The sequence below is a fragment of the Symphalangus syndactylus genome, chromosome 22 (assembly GCF_028878055.3).
Source record: "Symphalangus syndactylus isolate Jambi chromosome 22, NHGRI_mSymSyn1-v2.1_pri, whole genome shotgun sequence".
NCBI lineage: Eukaryota > Metazoa > Chordata > Mammalia > Primates > Hylobatidae > Symphalangus > Symphalangus syndactylus.
The window spans coordinates 67790272-67814732 of record NC_072444.2 but is presented as its reverse complement, the minus strand read 5'-3'; the positions used below and the strand labels follow the sequence as shown (position 1 = coordinate 67814732).

General features: G+C 36.7%; 1 protein-coding gene across 4 annotated transcripts in view; it reads right to left on the bottom strand.

Annotated features, from left to right (window-relative positions):
* Positions 1-12636: 12636 nt before the first annotated feature.
* KYNU (kynureninase) overlaps positions 12637-24461 on the bottom strand; it is a 152703-nt gene continuing 140878 nt past the window's right edge. For all 4 annotated transcript variants that reach the window (XM_055261596.2, XM_055261597.2, XM_063631318.1 and 1 more), the window contains 3 exons: positions 21651-21736; positions 14279-14509; positions 12637-12902 (listed from right to left, as the gene is read on the bottom strand). In XM_055261596.2, coding sequence (XP_055117571.1) covers positions 12777-12902; positions 14279-14509; positions 21651-21736 — 443 coding nt within the window. In that variant the 3' untranslated portion in view covers positions 12637-12776. The remainder of the gene's footprint in view (positions 12903-14278; positions 14510-21650; positions 21737-24461) is intronic.

Below are 24461 nucleotides of genomic sequence, written 5' to 3'. Positions count from 1 at the left end.
GCCATAGAAGAATACTACACCTTTTTAGTTTGTCATCGTTGTTTTTTATAATTTTGCAGAGGAATTTTAAGGCAAATTCCAGATTTTGTATTATTTCACTCCTATGTACTTGGTATATATATCTAGAAATATGAATAGCTTCTTACTCCCACAATACTATTGTCACGGTTAACAAATTGGATAAAAATACATTTCTCATTCAAATTTCCTCAATTCTCACAATGCCTTTTTATAGTTGGTCTTTGAATGAAGATCCAAACCAAGTCCACACACTGCATTTGTTTATTATATCTCTTCAGTCTCATAATTCAGGGTAGTGCCTTCTCCCCTACCTGCCTCCTATTGTATTCATGCCATTGACATGTTGAATAAATCTAATCAGCAGCTATGTTGCATGCCCTGGATTTGACTCTTTATGGTATCATTTAATTGCCCCTCTATTCTTCATACTTTTTATAAACTGGAAGGTAGCTTTAGGGCTATTTTGATTGGACTTGGTTTCTTATTTCCTGACTGTACTGCACAGTGGTGCAGTCTACTTCATATTCATCACATTGAGCACATAATTACATGTTGTTCCATTTTTAGTGGTATTAGTATTGATCAATGAAGTTCGTAACAACGATATGCCTCCACTATATATTAATAGTTTTCACTAACTTTTCCTTTAATGTTTTATCTTTGCCTGAATCTGTTATCCTAAGTATTGAAAAATGATTATATTCGATTTTCTTCATCAAATATCGTCTGTAATTTCATATAAAGAATAATTTTCCAAAGTGGAGTATTCATAATATGCTCATATTATATATGAGAAAAGAGAGAATTGTGAATTGCCTATATAGCTCTATTATATAAAAAAGTAATAGAAAGATAAAGTGAAACGTGGGGAAAATACTTATACATAGTAAGAGGGAATAAATTGAAGAATTGGAGATATTGTAGAATATAAAATTTAAAAAGAAAATTTATAAAAATTAAAAGAAAAATTTCAAAATACTGAAATAATATATCCAATTGGTGGTTGGAAGGACACAGGAAAAAAACAGTGTTATTTCTATTCTCTCACTCAAGAATCAACATAAAATGCTCTACCTCTGGTCACCAAAATGTGTATAGGGATTTCTCCTCACCAGCAACCAATTCTGCATTGAACACAAGCTAGGTATCCTCTAATTGAATTCAATTCTGACATGATATACCTGGAGATAGCATTCAACCCCACAGGTTAAGGGCTCAGTTCCACAAGACTGCCCCCACAACCCCACTTCCAATGCTAATGGCAAGTCCCTGGCTTTTTACCTACTAGTTATAAATTAGTATATTAATCTGTTTTCCCACTGCTGATAAAGACATTCCCAAGATTGGGCAATTTACAAAAGAAAGAGGTTTAATGGACTCACAGTTCCACATGGCCAGGGAGGCCTCATAATCATGGTAGAGGTGAAAGGCACATCGCACATGATGGCAGACAAGAGAAGAACTTGTGCAGGGAAACTCCTCTTTATAAAACCATCAGATCTCATGAGACTTATTCACCATCATGAGAACAGCACAGAAAAGACCTGCCCTCATGATTCAATTACCTCCCACCGGGTACCTCCCAAAACACATAGAAATTCAAGATAAGACTTGACTGCAGACAAAGCTAAACCATATCATTCTGCCCCTGGCCCCTCTTAAATGTTCTCACATTTCAAAACCAATCATGTCTTCGCAACAGTCACCCAAAGTCTTAACTCATTTCAGCATTAACTCAAAAGTCTGCAGTCTAAAGTCTCATCAGAGACAAAGCTTAAAGATGGACCTTAAGCCAAGGATCGTGGGAAGCCTCTAGAATCTAGAAAAGGTAAGAAAACAGAGTTATCCCTGGCGCCTCCAGAAAGAAACATCGCCCTTCCACCTATGGGCCTGTAAAATCAAAAGCAAGTAAGTTACTTCCTAGATACGATGGGGATACAGGCATTGGGTAAATACAGCCACTCTAAATGGGAAGCATTGGCCAAAACGAAGGGGCTACAGGCCCCATGAAAGTCTGAAATCCAGTGGGGCAGTCAAATCTTAAAGCTCCAAAATGATCTCCTTTGACTCCATGTCTCACATCCAGGTCACACTGATGCAAGAGGTGGTCTCCCACAGCCTTGGGCAGGTCTGCCCCTGTGACTTTGCAGGGTATAGCCCCCTCCTGGCTGCTTGAACGGGCTGGCATTGTCTGCAGCTTTTCCAGGTGCGTGGTGGATTTACCATTCTGAGTTCCGGAGGACAGTGGCCCTCTTCTCAAAGCTCTACTAGGTGGTGCCTCAGTAGGGACTCTGTGTGGGGGCTCCCACCCTACTTTTCTGTTCTTCACTGTCCTAGCAGAGGTTCTCCGTGAGGGCCTTGCCCCTGCAGCAAACTTCTGCCTGGGCATCCAGGCATTTCCATACATCCTCTGAAATCTCAGTGTAGTTCCCAAACCTCAGTTCTTGATTTCTGTGAACCCAGGCTCAACACCATATGGAAGCTGCCAAGACTTGGGGCTTCCACCCTCTGAAGCCACAGCCCAAGCTGTACCTTGGCCCCTTTTAGTCATGGATGGAGCGGCTGGGACACAGGGCACCAAGTCCCTAGACTGCACACAGCAGAGGGACCCTGTGACCAGCCCACGAAGCCATTTTTCCTCCTAAAGCTCCTGGTCTGTGATGGAAGGGGCTGCCACAAAGGTCTCTGACATGCCCTGGAGACATTTTCCTCATTGTCTTAGTGATTAACATTCAGCTTCTTGTTACTTATGTAAATGTCTGCAGCCAGCTTAAATTCGTCCTCAGAAAATTGGTTTTCCTTTTCTACTGCATTGTCAGGCTGAAAATTTTCTGAACTTTTATGCTCTATTTCCCTTTTAAAACTGAATGCCTTTAATAGCAACCAAGTCACCTCTTGAATGCTTTGCTGCATAGAAATTTCGTCCTCCAGATACCCTAAATAATCCGTCTCAAGTTCAATGTTCCACAATTGGACAGGGCAGGGGCAAAATGCCTCCAGTCTCTTTGCTTTATGTCTAAAACATAACAAGAGTCACCTTTGCTCCAGTTCCCAAGAAGTTCCTTATCTTTGTCTGAGACCACCTCAGCCTGGACTTCATTGTTCATATTATTATCAGCATTTTGGTTAAAGCCATTCAACAAGTCTCTAGGGAGTTCCAAATTTCTCACACTTTCCTGTCTTTTTATGAGTCCTCCAAACCATTCCAACCTCTCCCTGTTACCCAGTTTAAAGTTGCTTCCACATTTTCGGGTACCTTTTCAGCAGTGCCCCTCTCTACTGGTACCAACTTACTATATTAGTCCATTTTCAGGCTGCTGATAAAGACATACCCGAGACTGGGAAATTTACAAAACTAAGACCCAATTCCACATGGCAGGGGAGGCCTCACAATCAGGGCAGAAGGTGAAAGGCACGTCTCAAATGGCACAGACAGGACAAGATCCTTTGCAGGGAAACTCCACATTATGAAACCATCAGCTCTCATGACACTTATTCATTATCATGAGAACATCATGGGAAAGTCCTGCCCCCATGATTCAATTACCTCTTACCAGGTCCTTCCCACAAAGATAAAATTCCAAAATCAAACAAGTTAAATAAAACATCTTATTATCCTAGACAAAATTGAAAATACCACTATGAAATAAAAATATAATTTGTATTTTTAAAATATGTATTTTCTTTTAAATAAAAAATCCTAGAAACATGATCAGCTCAATTAAAATGAGCACTCTTTCTGCTAAGATTCTGGTCTCTAAAGAAGGTTTTTCTCTGAAAGGAACTGTATAGTCTTAGATAAATAAATAACAAGTTTGAGGTTGGAAATATGTAATATAAGCCTACCTGTTTTTATACTAAAGGCTATGAAGTTATCAAAAATAGATAGGGTCATGTCAAAAGGTCTCAAGAGCCATCTTAATCAAAAGTTGAAAAACTAGAGAATTAGTCAAAACAATTATTGCAAGAAACCAAAACCACATCAGATCTATTTACACGCACTACTTCACAATGACCTCCATTATTATTGTGTTATTTAGGACTAAATCTTGCTGAAATTAAAAATAAAGTTATTAGTGGGAAGAGAACATAGAGCATATCATACACACAGTACGCATGCTAATGGCCCACACAAGCATCATATCCATAATCTCAGTAACAGGGTGCCCTAATCCATTGATTTCCAGGTTGTGTTTTGTTGATGTGATATTTCCAGGCTGTTTGCAGGTTTCTTTCTTGAAGTGGTGCAAAAAATCCATTTACTTAAAAAAATCAATGTTCTAACAACTTCAGTTTATGGAGAAAATACACTATATAATTTAAATGTGAACCCATATAGTTTTGAACTCAAGAATAAGTAGAAAGTTATTGAGCATAAAATAGCTGTAGAAAAGTTTATTTAATTTGAAATTAATTTACTGACTTCACACCCAGTCTTTCTTCAGTCTGTTTTTTAATAAGTTAAAGCAACATGAAATAAATATAATTAGTTTTAAACAAACAGCCCTATATATTGTAACAGCCCCAGCAGATCACCATAAAAGAATTGACATTCATATAAATTTGCATGACTGGATGAAAAAAATGTGGTATATATACACCAAGGAATACTATGTAGCCATAGTATTGAGGAATGAGATCATGTCCTTCGCAGGGACATGGATGAAGCTGAAAGCTATCATCCTCAGCAAATTAACACAGGAACAGAAAGCCAAATATCGCAAGTTCTCACTCATAAGTGGGAGGTCAGAATACATGGACACAGAGAGGGAAACAACACACACCAGGGCCTGTTGTGGGGTGGGAGGTGAGGGGAGGGAACTTAGAGGACGGGTCCATAGGTACAGCAAACCACCATGGCACACGTATACGTATCTAACAAATCTGCAGGTTCTGCCCATGTATCCTGTTTTTCTTTAGAAGAAATTTTTTAAAAATACAATTGCTTTAAATATTTATTATATTTATATTATGTAAATATATATTTATCATGTTTACATAAAATAGATTTTACATAAAATATATTTTATACTGTATTATATTTCATATTTTATATGTTTTTATTTTATTTAAATATATATTTATATATTATATACATATTCAGGTAAATCCTACTTACTTGATTTGAAAAAAACCAAAAACAAGAATTTAAAGTGTTCATCTCATTGATTCTGTGCAACTGACAGAAGCAAACATAAAAACTCTGGAAAAATCAGACTTAACTCAGTTTTCAAAGAATTCAAAAGGTCAAGGTAAATGAGCAGTTCGAAGCTATCAATCACAAAACTACAAAAGAAACAAGGCATCACATGTGAATTCCAACAGAAACAACTGTACATTCATTATATATTAGATATGGACTATCAAGTATTTGTGATTAAGAATAAAGAAAATGCTGACTTAGATCAGGTTCCCGCGACACCGTGCTTGAGACTGGGATTTAGATGACTATGTTTTATTGAAGGAGTGCTCATCAGGGAAACCTGTAACAGAGGAAGTGAAGGGGATCACCAAAAGAGCTGGGCAAAGGATGGTCTCAGGAAACCAGTCAGGGTCTCATCCACAGAGAAGGGGTGGCTTCTGAAGCATAAACTGTAGTGTGAAGATTATCCTTCTCCTGACTGATACAAAGTGTAAGTTTTTCATATTTTCATGTTTTTTTCCCAGTCCTTTATAGTGTGTGGCCTGACCCCAAAGTATGAGGAGGGAGGTAGCTAAAAGCGTTGGTGGCAGCCACCAGGCAGGACAACTGATGCAGGGAACCTCAATAGGGAACCAGAATGTCCACTACTAATGCCTAAAGCAGAAGCACATTCAAAAGATCACAAATGGAAGTAATTTTGAAAAGAAATCTAATGAAACTTTTAGAAACTAAAATATATGTTTTAGAATTCTTAATCAAGAATGCAGCCCAGAAATTCAAAGAAATAGAAAATATGAGGTTAAAGGCATAAATGAGAGAGTGAAAAATTCTAACATATATCCTTTTATTTTAAAAAGGAAATAATGGAAAGAGGTAATAATTGAATAAATAAATGATACTTCTGAATTTTCTAGAACTTAAAAAATTAATCCTCAAATCTTGGAAAGACAGCAAATAAAGAAATAGAATAAACACAATAATAACTGCCTAGACACATAATAGAAGTGCAGATCTTAAAGACAAAGAGCCCTTAAGAGCAACGGTTGAACTAATTTACATTCCCACTAACAGTGTAAAAGCATTCTTATTTCTCCACAGCCTCACCAGCATCTATTGTTTCCTGACTTTTTACTGGTTGCCATTCTGACTGGCATGAGATGGTATCTCATTGTGGTTCTGATTTGCATTTCTCTGATGATCTGAATGCTTAACAGCAGTAATGGAAGCCAAAACACTGTAACTTAATATTTTCTACTTCCTGAAAGAAAATTACTGTCGACATAGAATTCTATATCAAGTGAAACTGTTTTTAAGTAATGAGAAAACGGTATCAATAAAAGTGTTTTTTCCCAAAGAGTAATACAATCTACCACTAAAAGTTCTTCATTAAAATGAATTGTAATAAATTATATATGTACTTCATCCATAAATAAAATTCTGAATTGTAGGGAGAAATAGCAAACATTAGTGAGAGAGAGAGAGAGAGAGAGAGAGAAAGAGGAGGGAGGAAGCTAGACTAAAAATGCTATAATGAATAGCAATAGTGTATAGGTAAAGAGTTGGCTGTTTGATGTTAAAGCATTCTCATTTCTTCAACCAGTCAGAAGGAGAGTTATAAAAATGGCTAATTCTAAACTTCATTATATTTGCATGTTAAAATAGCCAGAGTAATTGCTAAAATAACAAAGAATAAGTGTATAATTTCCACACAAACCGAAAGAAAAAACAGACTCAATACACCGCCCCCACACACATCCCTAAATCCAAAAGAAGAAAAATAGAGGAAAATAAATAAAAATCAAAAACAAAATGAGGGGCTGGGCGTGGTGGCTCACACGTAATCCCAGCATTTTGGGAGGTCAAAGTGGGCGGATCACCTGATGTCAGGAGCTCGATACCAGCCTAGCCAACATGGTGAAACCCTGTCTCTATGAAAAATACAAAAATTAGCTGGGCATAGTGACCTATGCCTGTAATCCCAGCTATTTGGGAGCCTGAGGCATGAAAACTGCTTGAACCCAGGAGGCAGAGGTTGCAGTGAGCTGAGATCGTGCCACTATACTCCAGCGTGGGTGACAAAGAGAGACTCTGTCTCAAAAAAAAAAAAAAAAAAAATGAGGTCCAGGAGTGGCAGCTTATGCCTGTAATGGGAGGCTGAGCAGGGAGGACTGCTTGAGGCCAGGAGTTTGAGATTAGCCTGGGCAACATAGCAAGACTCTGAATCTACAAAAAAAAAATTATTTTTAAAAATTAGCTTGGCAGCGTGGCATGTGCCTGTCGTCCCAGATGCTTGGGAAACTGGGGCCAGAGGATCACTCAAGTCTTTGAGTTGGGGGTTGCAGTGAGCTATGATCATGTGCCATTGCACTCCAGCCTGGGCAACAGAGTGACACCCTGTGAGAAAGAAAGAAAGAGAGAAAGAGAGGAAGAGAGAGAGAGAAAGAGAGAAAGAGAAGAAAGAAGGAAGGAAGGAAGGAAGGGGAAAAATGTGCTCATTTGCATATAATTTCCTATATTAAAAATATGTATCAATCAAATTCATGTATATACAGTATCAATTATCAGTTAAATGTTAAATTTTATAAAAGATAACACATGGGGGCTGGTGCAATGGCTCATGCGTATAATCCGAGTATGGGAAGCTGAGGCAGGAAGATTGCTTGGGGCCAGGAGTTTGAGACCAGTCTGGGAAATGTAACAAAACACTGTTTCTACAACATTTTTTAAATTTAACACTTAAAAATGAGCCAGGCATTGTGGCACATGCCTGTAGTCCTAGCTACTCCAGAGGCTGAGGTGGGAGGATCACTTGAGCCCAGGAGTTTGAGGCTACAGTGAGCTATAATCACATCAGTACACTCCAGCCTGGGTGACAGAGTGAGACCCTTTCTTTTAAAACAACAACAAAGATAATGTGGAATGACAATAAAATTAGAAGTACTTAGGAATTTGTCAAACTATAAATGTGCTTTTCCATAATAGAGAAAATAAAAAATTTTGCGAAGCATTAAAGAAATCATAAATAAATGGAAATAAATGCCATGGTCTTGGGTAGGAAGGCTCACTATTGAGTCAATTCTTCCAAAACTGATCTAAAATTTAATTGCAATTCAATTGAAATCCCAACAGGGGTTTTATGGAACACAATAGATTTATTCTAAATTTATTTAGATGTATTCAAAAATATAAAAAAAAGTAGGGGGCCCAGGATAACCAGGCCAATTCAGGGCAATCTTAATAAAAAGAAGCTGAGAGATTTAATCTAGCAGATGCCAGGCCCTGCTATGTTGTAGTAATTAAGGCAGTGAAGTATTGATGAAAAAACAAGCAAATTAGCCAGTGTGAAAGTACAGATAGCCCAGAAAGACGTCCATATATATATTGCTTTCATATATCTACATATCTATATTTATATAGATATATAGAAATCTGGCTTATGAAATAAAGGAATTATTAATAATATAAATTATCTATATGGGAAAAAATGAAACAGAATCACCACCTCACATCGTTTACAAAATTACTTGTAACATATTAGAACTTAAAGATGGTTTATGACTCTTCCCTAAAACAAATGTAAAATTTGAAATACAATACTGAGCAGCAGTGAAAATGAATGGAAAGCTATATGCCACAAATGGATGGATCTAAAAATATGTGCAAAAGCAGAATATATACAGTATAATTGCATTGATACAATATTCATGCACAACCAAAATTAGCTAATAGATTTTTATGGGTACATACATGGGTGTAAAACTTAAAGAAAGTAAGGGAATGAAAAAAACAAAATATAATTTGACGGTTATCTGTGGATTTGGGGAGGGAGCAGAATGTGAGCTGGAAAGAGAATTTTTAATGCTATTTTTTAACCTAGGTGTTGAGTACATGGTGCTGATTATGCTTGCCATGATATGTATATATACTTTGATATAATTTTAATGTGATTAGCATGAAATATTTTAGAACATTTATAAACTTAAGAGCACCTTCCAATACTTCCCCTCACTCAACCATCTAATTAATACCCTTCAGAAATTACGATTTGTCATTATAGATTTACTTCTCTGCTTACAAGTTCAACATATGTTTCTCCTACTAAGCTCCTTGTTCCATGAGAACTGAAAACACATATGTTTTGTTTACCACTATGAAGTTGAAAAACAATTCCTGGTCAGGCATGGTGGTGTGTGACTAAAATCTCAGCTACTCAGGAGGTTAAGGTAGGAGGAACATTTGAGCCCAGGAGTTTGAGTCCAGCCTGAGCAACATAGAGAGACGTCATCTTCCATCTTTAAAATAAAAGCATTCCTATATACCAACATAGGTATATAGGACAAACAGAGAGCCAAATCATGAGTGAACTCCTATTCACAATCACTACAAAGAGAATAAAATACCTAGGAATACAACTTACAAGGGATGTGAAGGACTACTTCAATGAGAACTACAAACCACTGCTCAAGGATATGAGAGAGGACACAAACAAATGGAAAAATATTCTATGCTCATAGATAGGAAGAATCAATATCCTGAAAATGGCCATATTGCTCAGAGTAATTTATAGATTCAATGCTATTTCCATCAAGCTGCCATTGACTTTCTTCACAGAATTAGAAAAAACTACTTTAAATTTCATATGGAACCAAAAAAGAGCCCATATAGCCAAGACAATCCTAAGCAAAAAGAACAAAGCTGGAGGCATCACACTACCTGACTTCAAACTATACAACAAGGCTACAGTAAACAAAACAGCATGGTACTGAACAAAAACAGATATATAGACCAATGGAACAGAACAGAGGCCTCAGAAATAACACCACACATTTACAACCATCTGATCTTTGAAAAATCTGACAAAAACAAGGAATGGGGAAAGAATTCCCTATTTAATAAATAGTGTTGGGAAAACTAGCTAGCCATATGCAGAAAACTGAAACTGGACCCTTTTCTTACACCTTATACAAAAATTAACTCAAGATAGATTAAAGACTTAACTGTAAAACCAAAAAAAACCCTAGAAGAATATCTAGGCAATACCATTCAGGACATAGGCATGGGCAAAGAATTTAAGACGAAAACACCAAAAGCAATTGCAACAAAAGCCAATTGACAAATGGAACCTAATTAAACTAAAGAGCTTCTACACAGCAAAAGAAACTATCGTCAGAGTGATCAGGCAACCTACAGAATGGGAGAAAATTTTTGCAATCTATCCATCTGACAAAGGGCAAATATCCAGAATCTACAAGGGACTTAAACAAATTTACAAGAAAAACACAACCCCATCAAAAAGTGGGTGAAGGATACGAACAGACACTTCTCAAAAGAAGACATTTATGTGGCCAACAAATATATGAAAAAAAAACTCATCATCACTGGTCATTAGAGAAATGCAAATCAAAACCACAATGAGATACCATCTCATGCCAGTTAGAATGCTAATCATTAAAAAGTCAGGAAACAACAGATGCTGAGAGGATGTGGAGAAATAGGAACACTTTTACACTGTTGGGAGTGTAAATTAGTCCAACCATAGTGGAAGACAGTGTGGCAACTCCTCGAGGATCTAGAACCAGAAATATCATTTGACCCAGCAATCCCATTACTGGGTATACCCTAAGGATTATAAATCATTCTACTAAAAAGACACATGCACACATATGTTTATTGCAGCACTATTCACAATAGCAAAGACTTGGAACCAACCCAAATGGCCATCAATGATAAACTGGATAAAGAAAATGTGGCACATATATACCATGGAATACTATGCAGCCATAAAAAAGAATGAGTTCATGTCCTTTGCAGGGACATGGATGAAGCTGGAAACCATCATTCTCAGCAAACTAACACAGGAACAGAAAACTAAACACTGCATGTTCTCACTCATAAATGAGAGTTGAACAATGAGAACATATGAACACAGGGAGGGGAACATCATACACCAGGTCCATTCGGGGAGTTGGGGCAAGAGGAGGGTTACCTAATGTAGATGACAGGTTGATGGATGCAGCAATCCACCATGGCACATGTATACCTATGTAACAAACCTGCATGTTCTGCACATGTGTCTAAGAACTTAAAGTATAATTTTATTTATATATATATATATATATATATATATATATGAATCCACTTATGTGTAAGTTTTAAGGTTTTGAGAACTCTTCCATCTATGAGGATTAGTTACAGTGGGAAGATTTGCTAAAGCTGAATGTAGCCACTCAATTAAGGGAGATAACATGAGTAATGTAGCACAATACATGGTACATGGTAAGTACATGATAAATATCAGTAGTTACTGGTATTGGTAGGTGTTGATGCTGGACTTCCACACATTATTATTTATGTCTACCATCCAAAGTGTTTATCTAAGTTTGTTTATTTCATTCAAATTTGTTTAATCGGGGGCAATAATTATGTCACTCTTTCTTGTTCACTATGTATACAAGTCTACATTATTTTGTCAACTTATAAATAATGATTGTGGCATCAACAGTTGAAAACTAGGTAAGTCCAACAGGGCTAAGTGTAACTTTAAGTTTTTCATAGTGGGTAAGAAAGGTCCATAGATTTGAGATAAAGATGTCAAGAGATGGAGCACATATTTCTTATACCTCTAATCCTCAGAAAGATCTTGGGGTTATTTATTTACTATGGAAACATAGTAATATAATATCTAAGCTCTTATATTAGGGGAAGTTCTGATTTAAAAAGAGATTACGATAACATTAAAGAAAGAAACATTCTTAAAAAGTGTGAATTAGGGCCCATGAGTGGGTGAGGAAATCAATATAATGAGTTTCCAACATTTCTTACGAGATAAAATAGAATAGTACATATTAGAGCACAGGCTAATAATTGTAAAAAGTTTTATTTTTGCTATGTAGACTATTTTATCAAATAGAAGATGGTAGCTGTTTATTTGAGATGCATGCTAATTTCATGGATGGTAATGAGAAAGATGGCCAATGGTGACTGTAAGAAACTAGTGACTGAAAATTGAAAGATGGGTCCTCTTTCAAAGATGTTAAAATATGACAAAATATCTTAGAATCAATAACACTTGGCATATATTCACATAAATACTGGTTTCTGATACTATAGATCAGCAAGAGTAATGTGGATTGTGCCTAAAAAATATTTGAAAGCCACTATCATATATATATATGATATATATATCATATATATATATATCAGACTACAATGCTTCAAAGAAACTCCTTGCTAAATTGAAACTAAAGTAATATTTCCAAATTTGACACAATAATTGCACATACATTATGAAGTTGTCAGTTAAATCGGTAATTAAACCAACATAAAACATTTCAATGACCATGAAACGTGACAGCTTACCGCGACTGTATAGATAATACTTGAACCAACACAGTTTTGGTCCCCCAAACACCAAGCACCTAGGCAGCCCTGTGGACTCCTTAGTGCCACAGACTCTGAAAAATTATATCAGATTTTCCGTAAGGTATATTATTTATTGTTAGTTACATGTGGTCAATGGTGACATACTTTCAATAATTAAAAATTGAATAATACTGAAATAACCACAGCAGCTTTCAGTATAATTTGCTTAAGTTTTTTCTGGAAAACACTGCTAATTTGTTGTTTCTGCAGAGTCAAGTATAGAAGTGAGCAGATTGGTAAATTTATAAACATCATGGAAAGAATTATAGAGAGGAACTGGAGCCACTCGAATGCCATTTGGATTCCGCTTGTCACACTGTGGGGAAAAAATAAAGCCACAGTAATGCTAGCGTTATTCACACATTGAAAATTTATATTCCAGATAAACTTACGTAAAGCACTTTCATAATGATTTCCCTAAAAATTAATATATAAGCAAAATTTTTTACTTTAAAACATGGTGTTTTTATGTTTTATGAAACTTTTCTCTTGATAATAATTTAAGAAATAAGAATGGATTGGTGCATAAATAGCCAAGATAAATTCCTGAAATCTATTCAGCAGCTATCTTCCTTAAACATTTAATAGATCATAAATACATTTCGTTTTTGTTTTTCCTGTAGGGACCCCATGGAAGGACTGGAATTCTTGGGTGAATTTAAGTGAATGAAAACCTCATTAGGGTCTGGAGAGTTTTAGTAAATTATCCTTGAACTTAATTCTCTAATCTTTGATCTCACAAATAAGAAGTGGGCTACATTGTAGGTCCTGAAGTAGCACCAGATAATTTGACATGACTGGAGATCACTATGGTTAACTTTAGAAAACACCTGCTATAGGCTAGACAATATAGTATATAGTTTATGTGTGCTGTCCCATTTCAATCCAATCACAACTCTTGGAGGTAATTTATTTTATACCCCAAATACAGATGAAAATTTCAAGCCAATAGATCCTAATGAACTTTCCAAAGAGGACAGAGCTTGACAACAGCAGAGTTTGATTTAGAACCTTGATAATCTGACTTGTGCCTCCAGCATCTGGGGGTAACCTCTCCTACAGGTAAACATGAGCCAAGCAGCGCCTTAATTACATAATCATTGGAAGTAGATACATTATCTTTTTTCCCTGAAATTACTCAGTTCACATTTATTAGTTCTCTTCAAGAGACTCAGAAGGTCATATAGGCTGAAGGGTTCAAAAAAATTATTCCTTGCAATGTTACCACTCCTGAGAAGTGTACATATATATTTTTTGACAGAAGTGACAAGGTTGAAAATAACTTAATTTGATCAAGCAACTAAATAAGACTTTTTTTACCCTTCAATAAATTGGTATGATCTTTAATTCCATTAATCCAATAAACGAATTGTAGTACAAACTAGAGAAAACAATGTCCTGACTATGATGAAATAATTTTTTTCTGCCCAAACTGTTATGAAAAGAATGAGTAAGTTACAAAAAACTATTCCTATAACCCAAGTTTGTGGTATCTTCTTTTTTATCAGAAATGACAGATCTCTATGCCTTTCAGTTAGCATAGTGCTGAGGGCTTAGTTGGCACTTAATTTATCCTTAATTGACTGACTGATATGAAATAACATGCGACAATGAATAAATCAAAGAATCCAAATTTTATCCCTAACATGCAGCCCATAGACAAAATCTGGTAGCGAAGCAAGACATACTTACAACCACTCCTCTTTTTTCTAGTTCCTGGAAAACATCTTTGTTTGGAACGGCAAATGTTATTGTTAGCTGGCACCCCCGCTCCTCTGCATGAGATGGAGTAATTATGTTCACAATTGGTTTCTTGGTCGCTGCTTTATCTTTGCCATAGTTATGCTTGATCAGGTATTCCAGATAGCCAGTTAGCAAAATAGATTTTTTCCGCAATGCCTTCATTGTCGCTTGCTTAAAGATCTGTGGAATGAGTAACAATCAGATTAGTGTCTTATTGATTTACAAAGAAGCAAAAATAAGAGTAAATCATGCATAAAAAGGAAATGCCCATGTTGGACCTTTCCAATAAATATCTCCTTTTACATAATCTTTTTTTGTAAAATCATGCCCTCCTTTAAATGCTTTGCTATTAAACACTGAAGGTAAAATTTCCATGACAGAAAAATTGTAAAAATGTCACTTAAATAAAACTTAAGGAAAGAAAGAAAATGCAAAGGAAGAAAATGTAAGTTAATATCATATACCTGTGGCAGGCCAGGTTTCACTAACACAGGCCTCCATCACAACTGTTTCAGTACTGACCGAGTGGTTAAGTTAAATATTAAAAACTAAAAAAGCCAGTGCCCTTATACAAAGGCTGGGATGTAACAAAAGCCCATCAAGAGTTTTGCCTAGGCTTTCCCCGGGCCTTAAAGCATGACAGAATAACGAAGGAATTCTTAACAGGACCCATTCAGGATTAAACAAGTTGTACTGTGGGTGTGAAGAAACTCTCCAGGCCTCTACAAACAAGTTTATGGAAGGTCTGGAGGAACTCCTCAAACCTCAGTGATTTAGCAGAAGACAAGATAAGGGTAATCACTCCAGCACCTGGACCCATTTAGATTAAGTAAATTTACTGAGACTCCAGAGGAAGGTCTTCAGGACTCAGACCTTAGTTGTAGATTAAAAGAAGTTAATCACTTATGTCTTTAGATGAATGCACACTTACACGTAAACATATAGCTTAGAAGGTATATAAGCTCGGAAAACTTCATAATTTTGAGTTGGTCTGGTGATAATTTCCAGGCCTTCTCCCTGTAACCAGTTACAGAAATAAAAACTCTCTTCATCCCCTGTTCATCTGCATCTTGTTATTGGGCCACGAGAAATAGCAGCCCAACCCTCAATTTGGTCCGGGAACATACCTTCAAATTTATTTTAAATTAACTTAGTATAATCAAGTAAAACATACCTTAATAAATGGATTTAAATATCACACAATGTAAGCTTTTCCCCAAAACCACTTTTTGAAATCATAATCAAGAAGACTTTTCCAACTTTGATGTAAAGTTTGTTTATCCTCAAAAAAGTGCAACATGATCTAAACATGTGCAAATGTGGAAAGCAGTGTTACTGGTGATATTTATAACTGCTTTACTGACTCCTAAATCTCTTCCAGTTTAACAATAAGAAAAGAAGCAGTTAAATAATAATGCTAAGTTTTCTCAGAAAGGAAAGCAAATAATATTAGATAATGCATTTATTTTTACTGAAGCATTTGGGCTTGCTTTCTCTCATTTTCCCCCTTCTAAATTCTAGCACTGGTGTGAAAATACTGCCATTTGTGGCCTGAGATGTCTTATATTAAGATGAGTGACAAGGGCACACAATAACTGGTGTTGGAATATTAGGGGTCAGAGCAGATGTGCTTTTCTGGCTTATCTCTTAAGGTCAAGTAGAGTGTAAAAATATATCCTATGTATAAGAACTGAATGAACCGCAAACAGAGTGTGATGCACTGGCCTGCCACTTAATGTTCCTTTTCTGTGTCATGAGCAAAGATATCAAGAGCAAAGATAGGGTCATTTGGTGATATTGAGACTTTATCAAGTGTATGAAAACAGTTATCCCTGTATGTACACGTGGCATGTGTAGGCAGGCACTCTAATAAAACTCAAACCATTCAGCCATAGATTTCTCGGAACTATACTGTATGGAGGCTATGGACTGGCTGAAGGAGAGGATGGGAACTGTACTGAAGGTAAATGATATCTAAGCAAGAGAGGAAAAACAGCACAGAATGGCGCCTGTCTCTCTCTTCAACCACACCTCCCAGACAATGTCTGAAGCCTACAGAGACAGCTCAAGTAGAGGCTGATATCTTGGTTTCATAAGCCCCCGAGAGAGATCTGGAGTACAAATAATAGTGCTCCAAGACTCAGATGACCCAGGTTACACAGAATTTGGTAGGAGGCATCTCTTCATTTTCTTGGGCAAAGCAAAATGTAGGTAGACTTGGTACAAGGAGGACTCAAGGGAACACCGCCATGTCTGGAGTCAAGGACCGCGAATCAAAATTCTCCAAGAGGAGCAGGGACAGGCAAGGCACAGGCCACAGCTGGTTTGGCTGTGAAGTTTGGAATAAAAACCTATGTGAGGAATCTTTCCAAGATTCTCTCTGGAGCTTAATAATATTCTCAGAAATTCTAAATAATAAATAATGCTAGGAAATTTTGTGGTTATGCTATGGGTGCCCTAATATGTACATGGGGGCAATCAATATGTGTAGTATCACATTTAATGATAGTTCATTTGTGTGCATAGGTTAGTAAAACTTTGAGAAATATTACTTGCATTTAGTTTTTAAAGGGGCTTAGGGAGTGTTGCTCTTGAAGCTTTCTCTTGATAACTAGAAACCAAATTTTTTGGTATGACAAATAGCTTCCATCTTTGGAATGTTGCCACTCTTTAATCATAAAATAACTTGTAAATATAAAACTTACTTTCTCCATTACAACCACAACAAGGGCAACTGCATTCTGAGGCACTTTTAAATTCATCTCACAGAGGGTAGAAGTCTCTTCTGAGCCTCACATAAAAATATTGAGAGAGAATAATAGGGAAGTAACATAAATATTCTATTTTCTTTTTTGCTTCTCATAAATGTTATGATTTCAATATTGAGAAAGAATAATTTTTTTAAATTAGAAAAAAATGAAAAGTGTGGTTTGAAAAATATTCAGCTTAGAAGATAATACTTGGCAGAGTTTCAACTACTTGTATTTTTTTTCTTACTACAAAATGAACACAAAGCTAGAAAAGCTAGATAAGTTTAAACAGGAAAAATAAGTTTGGTGTGATGTTTTCAATTGTCATATTTTTCTCTTAAATTCTTAAAGCTGGCTCCCTAGGAACTTTGAAAGGAAACATATGGTACATTTCTTTGTTGAGTCTTCTGACTGGCCATGTATTTTAATTGAATGCTCTAACTTTGTATTTTGCAGCCACTTATTTCATTATGAATTCAGAATACTGAAAGATGCTAAATATTGTCTACCTATTGCTACATATAAATATGAACCTTCAAAATATAATATATGTATTGTTTAAATTTAAGTATTTTGAAAAGTGAGGAGACTTCCGAAATAATCTTGTCCAAACACCTTACTTTAAAAAATAAGGCAAATACATCCAAAGGGAGTTGTTGCTTGTGTAAGGTGACACTTCGTGTCCATTGAGGGAGAGAGTACTTGCCACCAGGTTCCTGGCCTCAGGCTTCATCCCTTGATCCACAATATTTTAAGAATTATTGTATAAATGATTCGGATCAAAAAATATAAACAAAAGGACAGTTTGAAACTGATTACAATGTGCTATTTTTAATATCAATCAACCATATACACATGTATTTATAAAAAAAAGCCATATTAATATCTTTTTAAACAGTCATTGTATTAAAAATCTAAGGTCTTATTTATATACAATTGATTCTTAAGTATAGAATCTCTCCTCCAGTTCGTATTTGACTGTGTTGAATATTTCTTAAAAGTAGAGACAACAAAGAGGCAGTCTGATTCATGCATTTACTTCTTTCATTTATTGAAACTTCAACCACCTATCTCCTAAAATGGAATAAACTGGTTTAAAAAGATAAGGTGGCTGAGTGCAGTGGTTCACATCTGTCATCCCAACTGCTTAGGAGTATAAAAAGTAAAGTAGAGGTTCCTCTTCAAAGACTTTCCTTCCCGTCTAATTAGGAATAAATAGTAACTTCTCTTAGAAGCAAAATTTATTCAAAGACCTGTGCTAACATTCTTAAATATCTGCTAGCTGTAATAAATAAATCAATATACTTTATGTTTTTAGCTCCCACAATTTAGCCTAAATATTTGCCCTGGCATGCTTATACTGGTCCAAGCAAGCATTAGGTCATAGCCTGTTCCTCTTCCTTCTTTAAAAGTGTTTTTACCTTTCTTAGCATTCCACAAGTTACTTCCTCCTTCCTTTGTTCCCCTCTACCTTTACCTCTTTTAAAAAGTTCTGAGTTACTAGCCAGTCGGGACAAAAACAGAGTGTGAGGTCCCATCCCAGCCATTGGAAACCAGACACAGCAGTAGGGGGGGACATGTCAGGTCATAAATGACCCAGTCTCCTTTGTTCGGTGTACTCTCATGGCAAAACTGCTGGCGAGTGTACCCTTTCTGCAGGAAGTAAAAATGGCCTTACTAAATAAATTAAATATACGTTCAAGTGCTATTTCTTTATAGCACCGAAAAACAAACATTTCAAACAGGAGACTGAGGCAGGAGAATCGCTTGAGGCCAGGAGTTCCAGATTAACATGGACAACATAGCTAGACCTCATCTCTAAAAAAATTTAAAAATAAGCTGAGCACAGTGGCATGCCCTGTAGTCTTAGCTACTCAAGAGGCCAAGGTGGAGGATCACTTGCAGCCAGTAGTTCGAGATCAGCCTGGGCAACATGGCGAAATCCTGTCTCTACAAAGAATACAAAAATTAGCCGGGCATGGTGGTGCACTCTTGTACTCCCAGCTGCTGTGGAGGCTGAGGTGGGAAGATCAACTGAGTCCAGGAGGCAGAGGTTGCAGTGAGCTGAGATACCATCACTGCACTCTAGGAGTGAGAGAAGGGGACCCTGTCTCAAAAAAGAAATAAAATAAATAAAGAATAATAATCAGCCAAGTGTGGTGGCGCAGACCTGCAGTCCCAGTTACCTGGGAGGTGGGGGCAGGAGGATCACTCGAACCCTAGGAGTTTGAGGCCACGCTAAGCTATGATCGTACTATTGCACTCCAGTCTGAACGACAGAGCAAGACCTCATCTCTAAATAGAGAAGACCTCATCTCTAAACATAAATAAGTAAAACTTAAAGAAAGGTAAGTATTAATAGAAACATAGTTAATTCACTGATGCTTACTCACATGAGAAACCCATAAATGTCTAGAAAATAGGACATTTTAACAATTAGAGAAAGGGAAGCAATTCAACGCATTAGTTTGTAATTCAAAAATTTTGCAATTTACAGTAGGAAAGAATTTTGAAAAAACACTTTTACCAACATAAGGCTTGATTAACTAAAGATAATTTTGGTTAGAACATAGTCTCAGCAGTGAAATGAGCAGAAAGAGGCTCAAGGGAAATATGTCAGTGATTAGATGATCCAGAGAAATGCATATCATTCTTCTTGTGGCTTTTAGGGTTTTAAGTTTAGATATTGACTGGGTAACATAGTGAGACTTTGTCTCTACAAGAACTACAAAAATTAGCCCAGTGTAGCGGTGCACACCGTAGTCCCAGCTACTCAGGAGGCTGAGGTTTAAGTTTAGATATTAAAAAGAAAAAAGAAATCAGTTCTCAGATTATAACTGAAAATAAAAACTTTGTCTAGGTGACTCTAATACAGTGTGGTAGGAAAACAGTGGCTGGAAGAATAGGAATGTGCTTCCTTTCCCACAGCGGAAGGGTGAATACTACTAGAAAAGCCAGTCCACTGCAGAAAGTTTGCTAAAGTGAGGGCGTCTAAAAGCAAATTTCCAGGTGCATCTGAGAAGTTATTTGCAAAGATACGGTGCATCAGAGGAAATTACTTTAGGTACAAGCTCTTCCTAAATTATGTCCTGGTGCTTCTGATACTGTCACACATCTTCTCGCTGATACAAACTTGCAAGGAATGCAGAAACTTTATTTTGTTGCAAAATGTTTGAACAAAATATTTCTCTGAATGGATACTATAAAAACAACTCAAATATCATTATCTGATTTACTAAGCAGATTTTTACTCAAAAATCTTTCAAAAATATATATCACTGGCTGAAAAATCTGGTTACTGTGTCTATTTTCCAAGTTAAGGATTCTGCCATGAAGTGAAAACAACACAAGCTCCATCTAGTGGTTAAACTGAGTAGGTGCGCTTTAAATTGAGACGGAATGAAATGAGGTGATCACTATTCAGTGGTGAAATTTAATAAAAACAGAGGAACTTGATGCTGCCATCCAGTGGCCAGAATGAGAAACTGCTATAAGTGTTCACAGAATTATGCAATTTTAGATTAGAAGGAATTTTGAATCTTCATCCTGTCACTCATTTGATGCTGAAATCCTCTATAAGTTTTTGCTAAAATATCATAAACTACATGATTTCAGAAGGAGACATGAAAAAATTTCAAATCCTTGTTTGAACAGTTCTATGTAAAACCTCTATTAGAAATATATATGCGTGTTTACTTAAAATATATTTTACTTAAATATAGGTATACAAAATATATATTTACTTTATTTACATTATTATGAATTTTATACTATATAAGCTATATATTTTTACTTGACTGCTTTTAGTCTAATACTAAATAATAGTATCTAAGGAATCACAATTTCATTTTCTTGTTATGTATATTTATCATTTCAGGGTGAGACTAAATTTACCTAAATAAAAATATAAATTAATTTAAAGGAAAATATTGAGTCAGTGATAGTGGAGACTATAAATGGATATAATGGCACAGAAGTCCCAATTTAAAAAAATCATAAAACCACCCTACCTTATGAGACAACCTTATTTAATCTTTGGTTTATTCTGATTATTCTTTTTTTCCTTCAAGTAAGTCTTTCGTAGCTTTGTCACATGGTACTTGGTCAGTTCATTCACCTACAATGAACTAGAAAAAGTACAGTCCCCAGTAATCATGTCAGGCACGCAATATTTTCTCAATAAATTTATGTTGAATGAGCGAATTTATGAAGAACTAAATATTGCATGCTTATTTGGTATAAAGAGAGGCCAAGAGAAGGTTAAATAACTTATTCATGTTTAAACAGATTCTAAGTGGAGTAAAAAATGTATCTCCCCAAAAGAGCTCCATTTAATATTTACTATGTGCCAACAATGTGCCAAGCATTGTGCTGGGGGCTGGTGACATGAATGAAGGAAGACCCTCACCACATCATCACTGTCCTAAAGGGGAATGCTGCCTTCTGTCCCTTGTTCATGCACAGTGCACATGTATCATCTTGCTGTGTAGCAGAGAAAGTACTACAAATTGTCACAATCAGATCAAGAAAAAAGACAAAGATGTGGGAAGGTTGAAACATACATCACTTACCTCTAAACTAGCATGCAAGGAACACACCAACAAAATGGGAGGATTTGAAATTCGGAATCCACAGACCCCAGGGATTAACTGCAGTTCTGAGAAATTAATATCATGTCATTATCACATAAGGTAACTTTAAAAGTGTCCATAAAGATACTAAAGTACCGGAGAGTAAAAGAGCAAGACTTAAACTTTTATTCCTGGGTAGGATTTCTGAGATATTAAAGATAAACCGCATGGAACTAAAATATTGATGTTATTTCCCCTTTACCAGCAGTTCCCACCTCCCTTGTCCCCACCTTCTTAGCAGAACACCAGAAATCTTAGACCCAAGGTAAAAATGACCTCTTCCGGAAGTTTTTCTGGACCCTGTTCTCTGCCTTCCTATTCCCAAGCCAGGATTCCTTGTTCTGCCCAACTTTTGCTATTCTATTATGAAACCATGTCAATGAGAGAGAGCGTCAGCTTTTAGTGGCATGTAATTGTAATGTTGCCCAAAGGCAGAAATATGAATGAAATGACCTAGGAAGGTGAAATGACCTAGGAAGGTGACTTTTAGCTCTAGGATTGTTAGGTCAAGCGGTTTCTTTTACAAAACACACACAGACACACACATGCACACACACACACACACACACACATACAATAGAGGGGGCTTTAAAAAAAAGTTCTGCCTAAGTATATAAAAAAGGTAAATTAATAACAGATGCTCTACTAATTAGAATTAAGCAGATTGAACTGTAGCAAGTTAAATTCAATAGGGTTAAGATAGCTAGTCAGAGATAAGTTAACGCTATGACTGAGTAAAAGAATGTTAAAACATGATGACTTTTTATAAAGTCATCAAATCCAGAATTAAGCAAACTGTGGTGATATGGTTTGGCTCTGTGTCCCCACCCAAATCTCATCTTGAATTGTAATCCCTGTATGTCGAGGGAGGGACCTGATGGGAGGTGAATGGATCATGGGGGCGGTTTACCCCATGCTGTTCTCATGATAGTGAAGGAGTTCTCACAAGATCTGATGGTTTTAAAAACAGCAGTTTTTTGTTTTTTGTTTTTGTTTTTTTTTTTTTTTTTGAGATGGAGTCTTGCTCTGTCACCCAGGCTGGAGTGCAGTGGCGAAATCTCGGCTCACTGAAACCTCCGCCTCACAGGTTCACGCCATTCTCCTGCCTCAGCCTTCTGAGTAGCTGGGACTACAGGCGCCCGCCACCACGCCTGGCTAATTTTTTGTATTTTTAGTAGAGATGGGGTTTCACTGCGTTAGCCAGGATGGTCTCGATCTCCTGACCTCGTGATCTGCCCGCCTTGGCCTCCCAAAGTGCTGGGATTACAGGCGTGAGCCACCGCGCCCGGCCAAAAACAGCAGTTTTTATGCACTCTCTCTCTCACCTCCCATCACCTCATATGTGCCTTGCTTTCCGTTTGCCTTCTGACATGATTGTAAGTTTCCTGAGGCTTCCCCAGCCATGTGAAACTGTGAGTCAATTAAAATTCTTTCCTTTTCAAATTACCGAGTCTCAGGTGGTATCTTTATAGCAGTGTGAAAACAGACTAATATATATTGCCATATGGCCTGTGGGCCAAATTTGACCCACTAGTTTCGTTTTTGTTTTTGAGACAGAGTATCACTCTGTCACCCAGGCCGGAGTGCAGTGGCTCAATCATGGCTCACTGCAGTCTTGACCTCCCCAGGCTCAGGTGATCTTCCCACCTCAAGTTCCCAAGTAGCTGGGACTACAGTTGCATGCCACCACTCCTGGCTAATTTCTGTAGTTTTTATAGAGACGAGGTCTCACTATGTCACCCAGGCTGGTCTCAAACTCCTGTGATCAATTGATCCATCTGCCTTGCCTTCCAAAGTGCTGGGATTACAGGCGTGAGTCTTCATGCCAGGCTCTGCTTTTCAAAATACAGTTTTATGAAAACACAGCCACAATCTTTCACTTACGTATCACCTATGGCTGCTTTACCACCACAATGACGGAATTGAGTATTTGCCACAGAGACTGTATAGCCCAGAAAGCTTAAAATATTTCCTATCTGGTCCTTCACAGAAAAAGCTTGCTAACCCTGATCAAATTCAATTCCTTTATTTCCAAATAAGAAAACCCATCTCAAAGAATTTAAATAACTGGTATAATAACATATCTAATTATTTTAGTAGCCAAGGTAAAATACAGGTATCCTGACTAGACTGGAATATCACATCTTGCAATTTGGTTGCTACAAATCTGCATACCAATGGACCCTGACTTAATAATGGTTTGACTTAAAATTGTCCAATTTTACAGTGATACAAAAGCAGTATATCTTCAGTAGAAGCCATACTTGGAGTACCCATACACCCATTGTGTTTTTCACTTTTAGTATAGTATTCAATAAATCGTATAATATATTCAATGCTTTATTATAAAATAGGATTTGTGTTAGATGGTTTTGCCCAACTCTAGGCTATGTAAGTGTTTTGAATGTGTTTTAAGGTAGGCTAGGCTAAGCTATGATGTTCTATAGATTAGGTGTATTAAATGCATTTTTTACTTAAGATATTTTCAGCTTATGATGGGCTTATCAGGAAATAACCCCATTGTAAGTCAAAGAGCACCTCTATACATAAAACATTATCTCAGGCCAGCCTAGACAACATAGCAAGACCTCATCTCCACTAAATCATCATCGTCATCATCATCATCATCCAGTCATGGTGGTGCACACCTCTAGTCCCAGCTACTTAGGAAGCTAAGGCGAGAAGATTGCTTGAACCAGGGATATCAAGGCTGAACTAAGCTTGATTGCACCACTGTACTCTGGCCTAGGT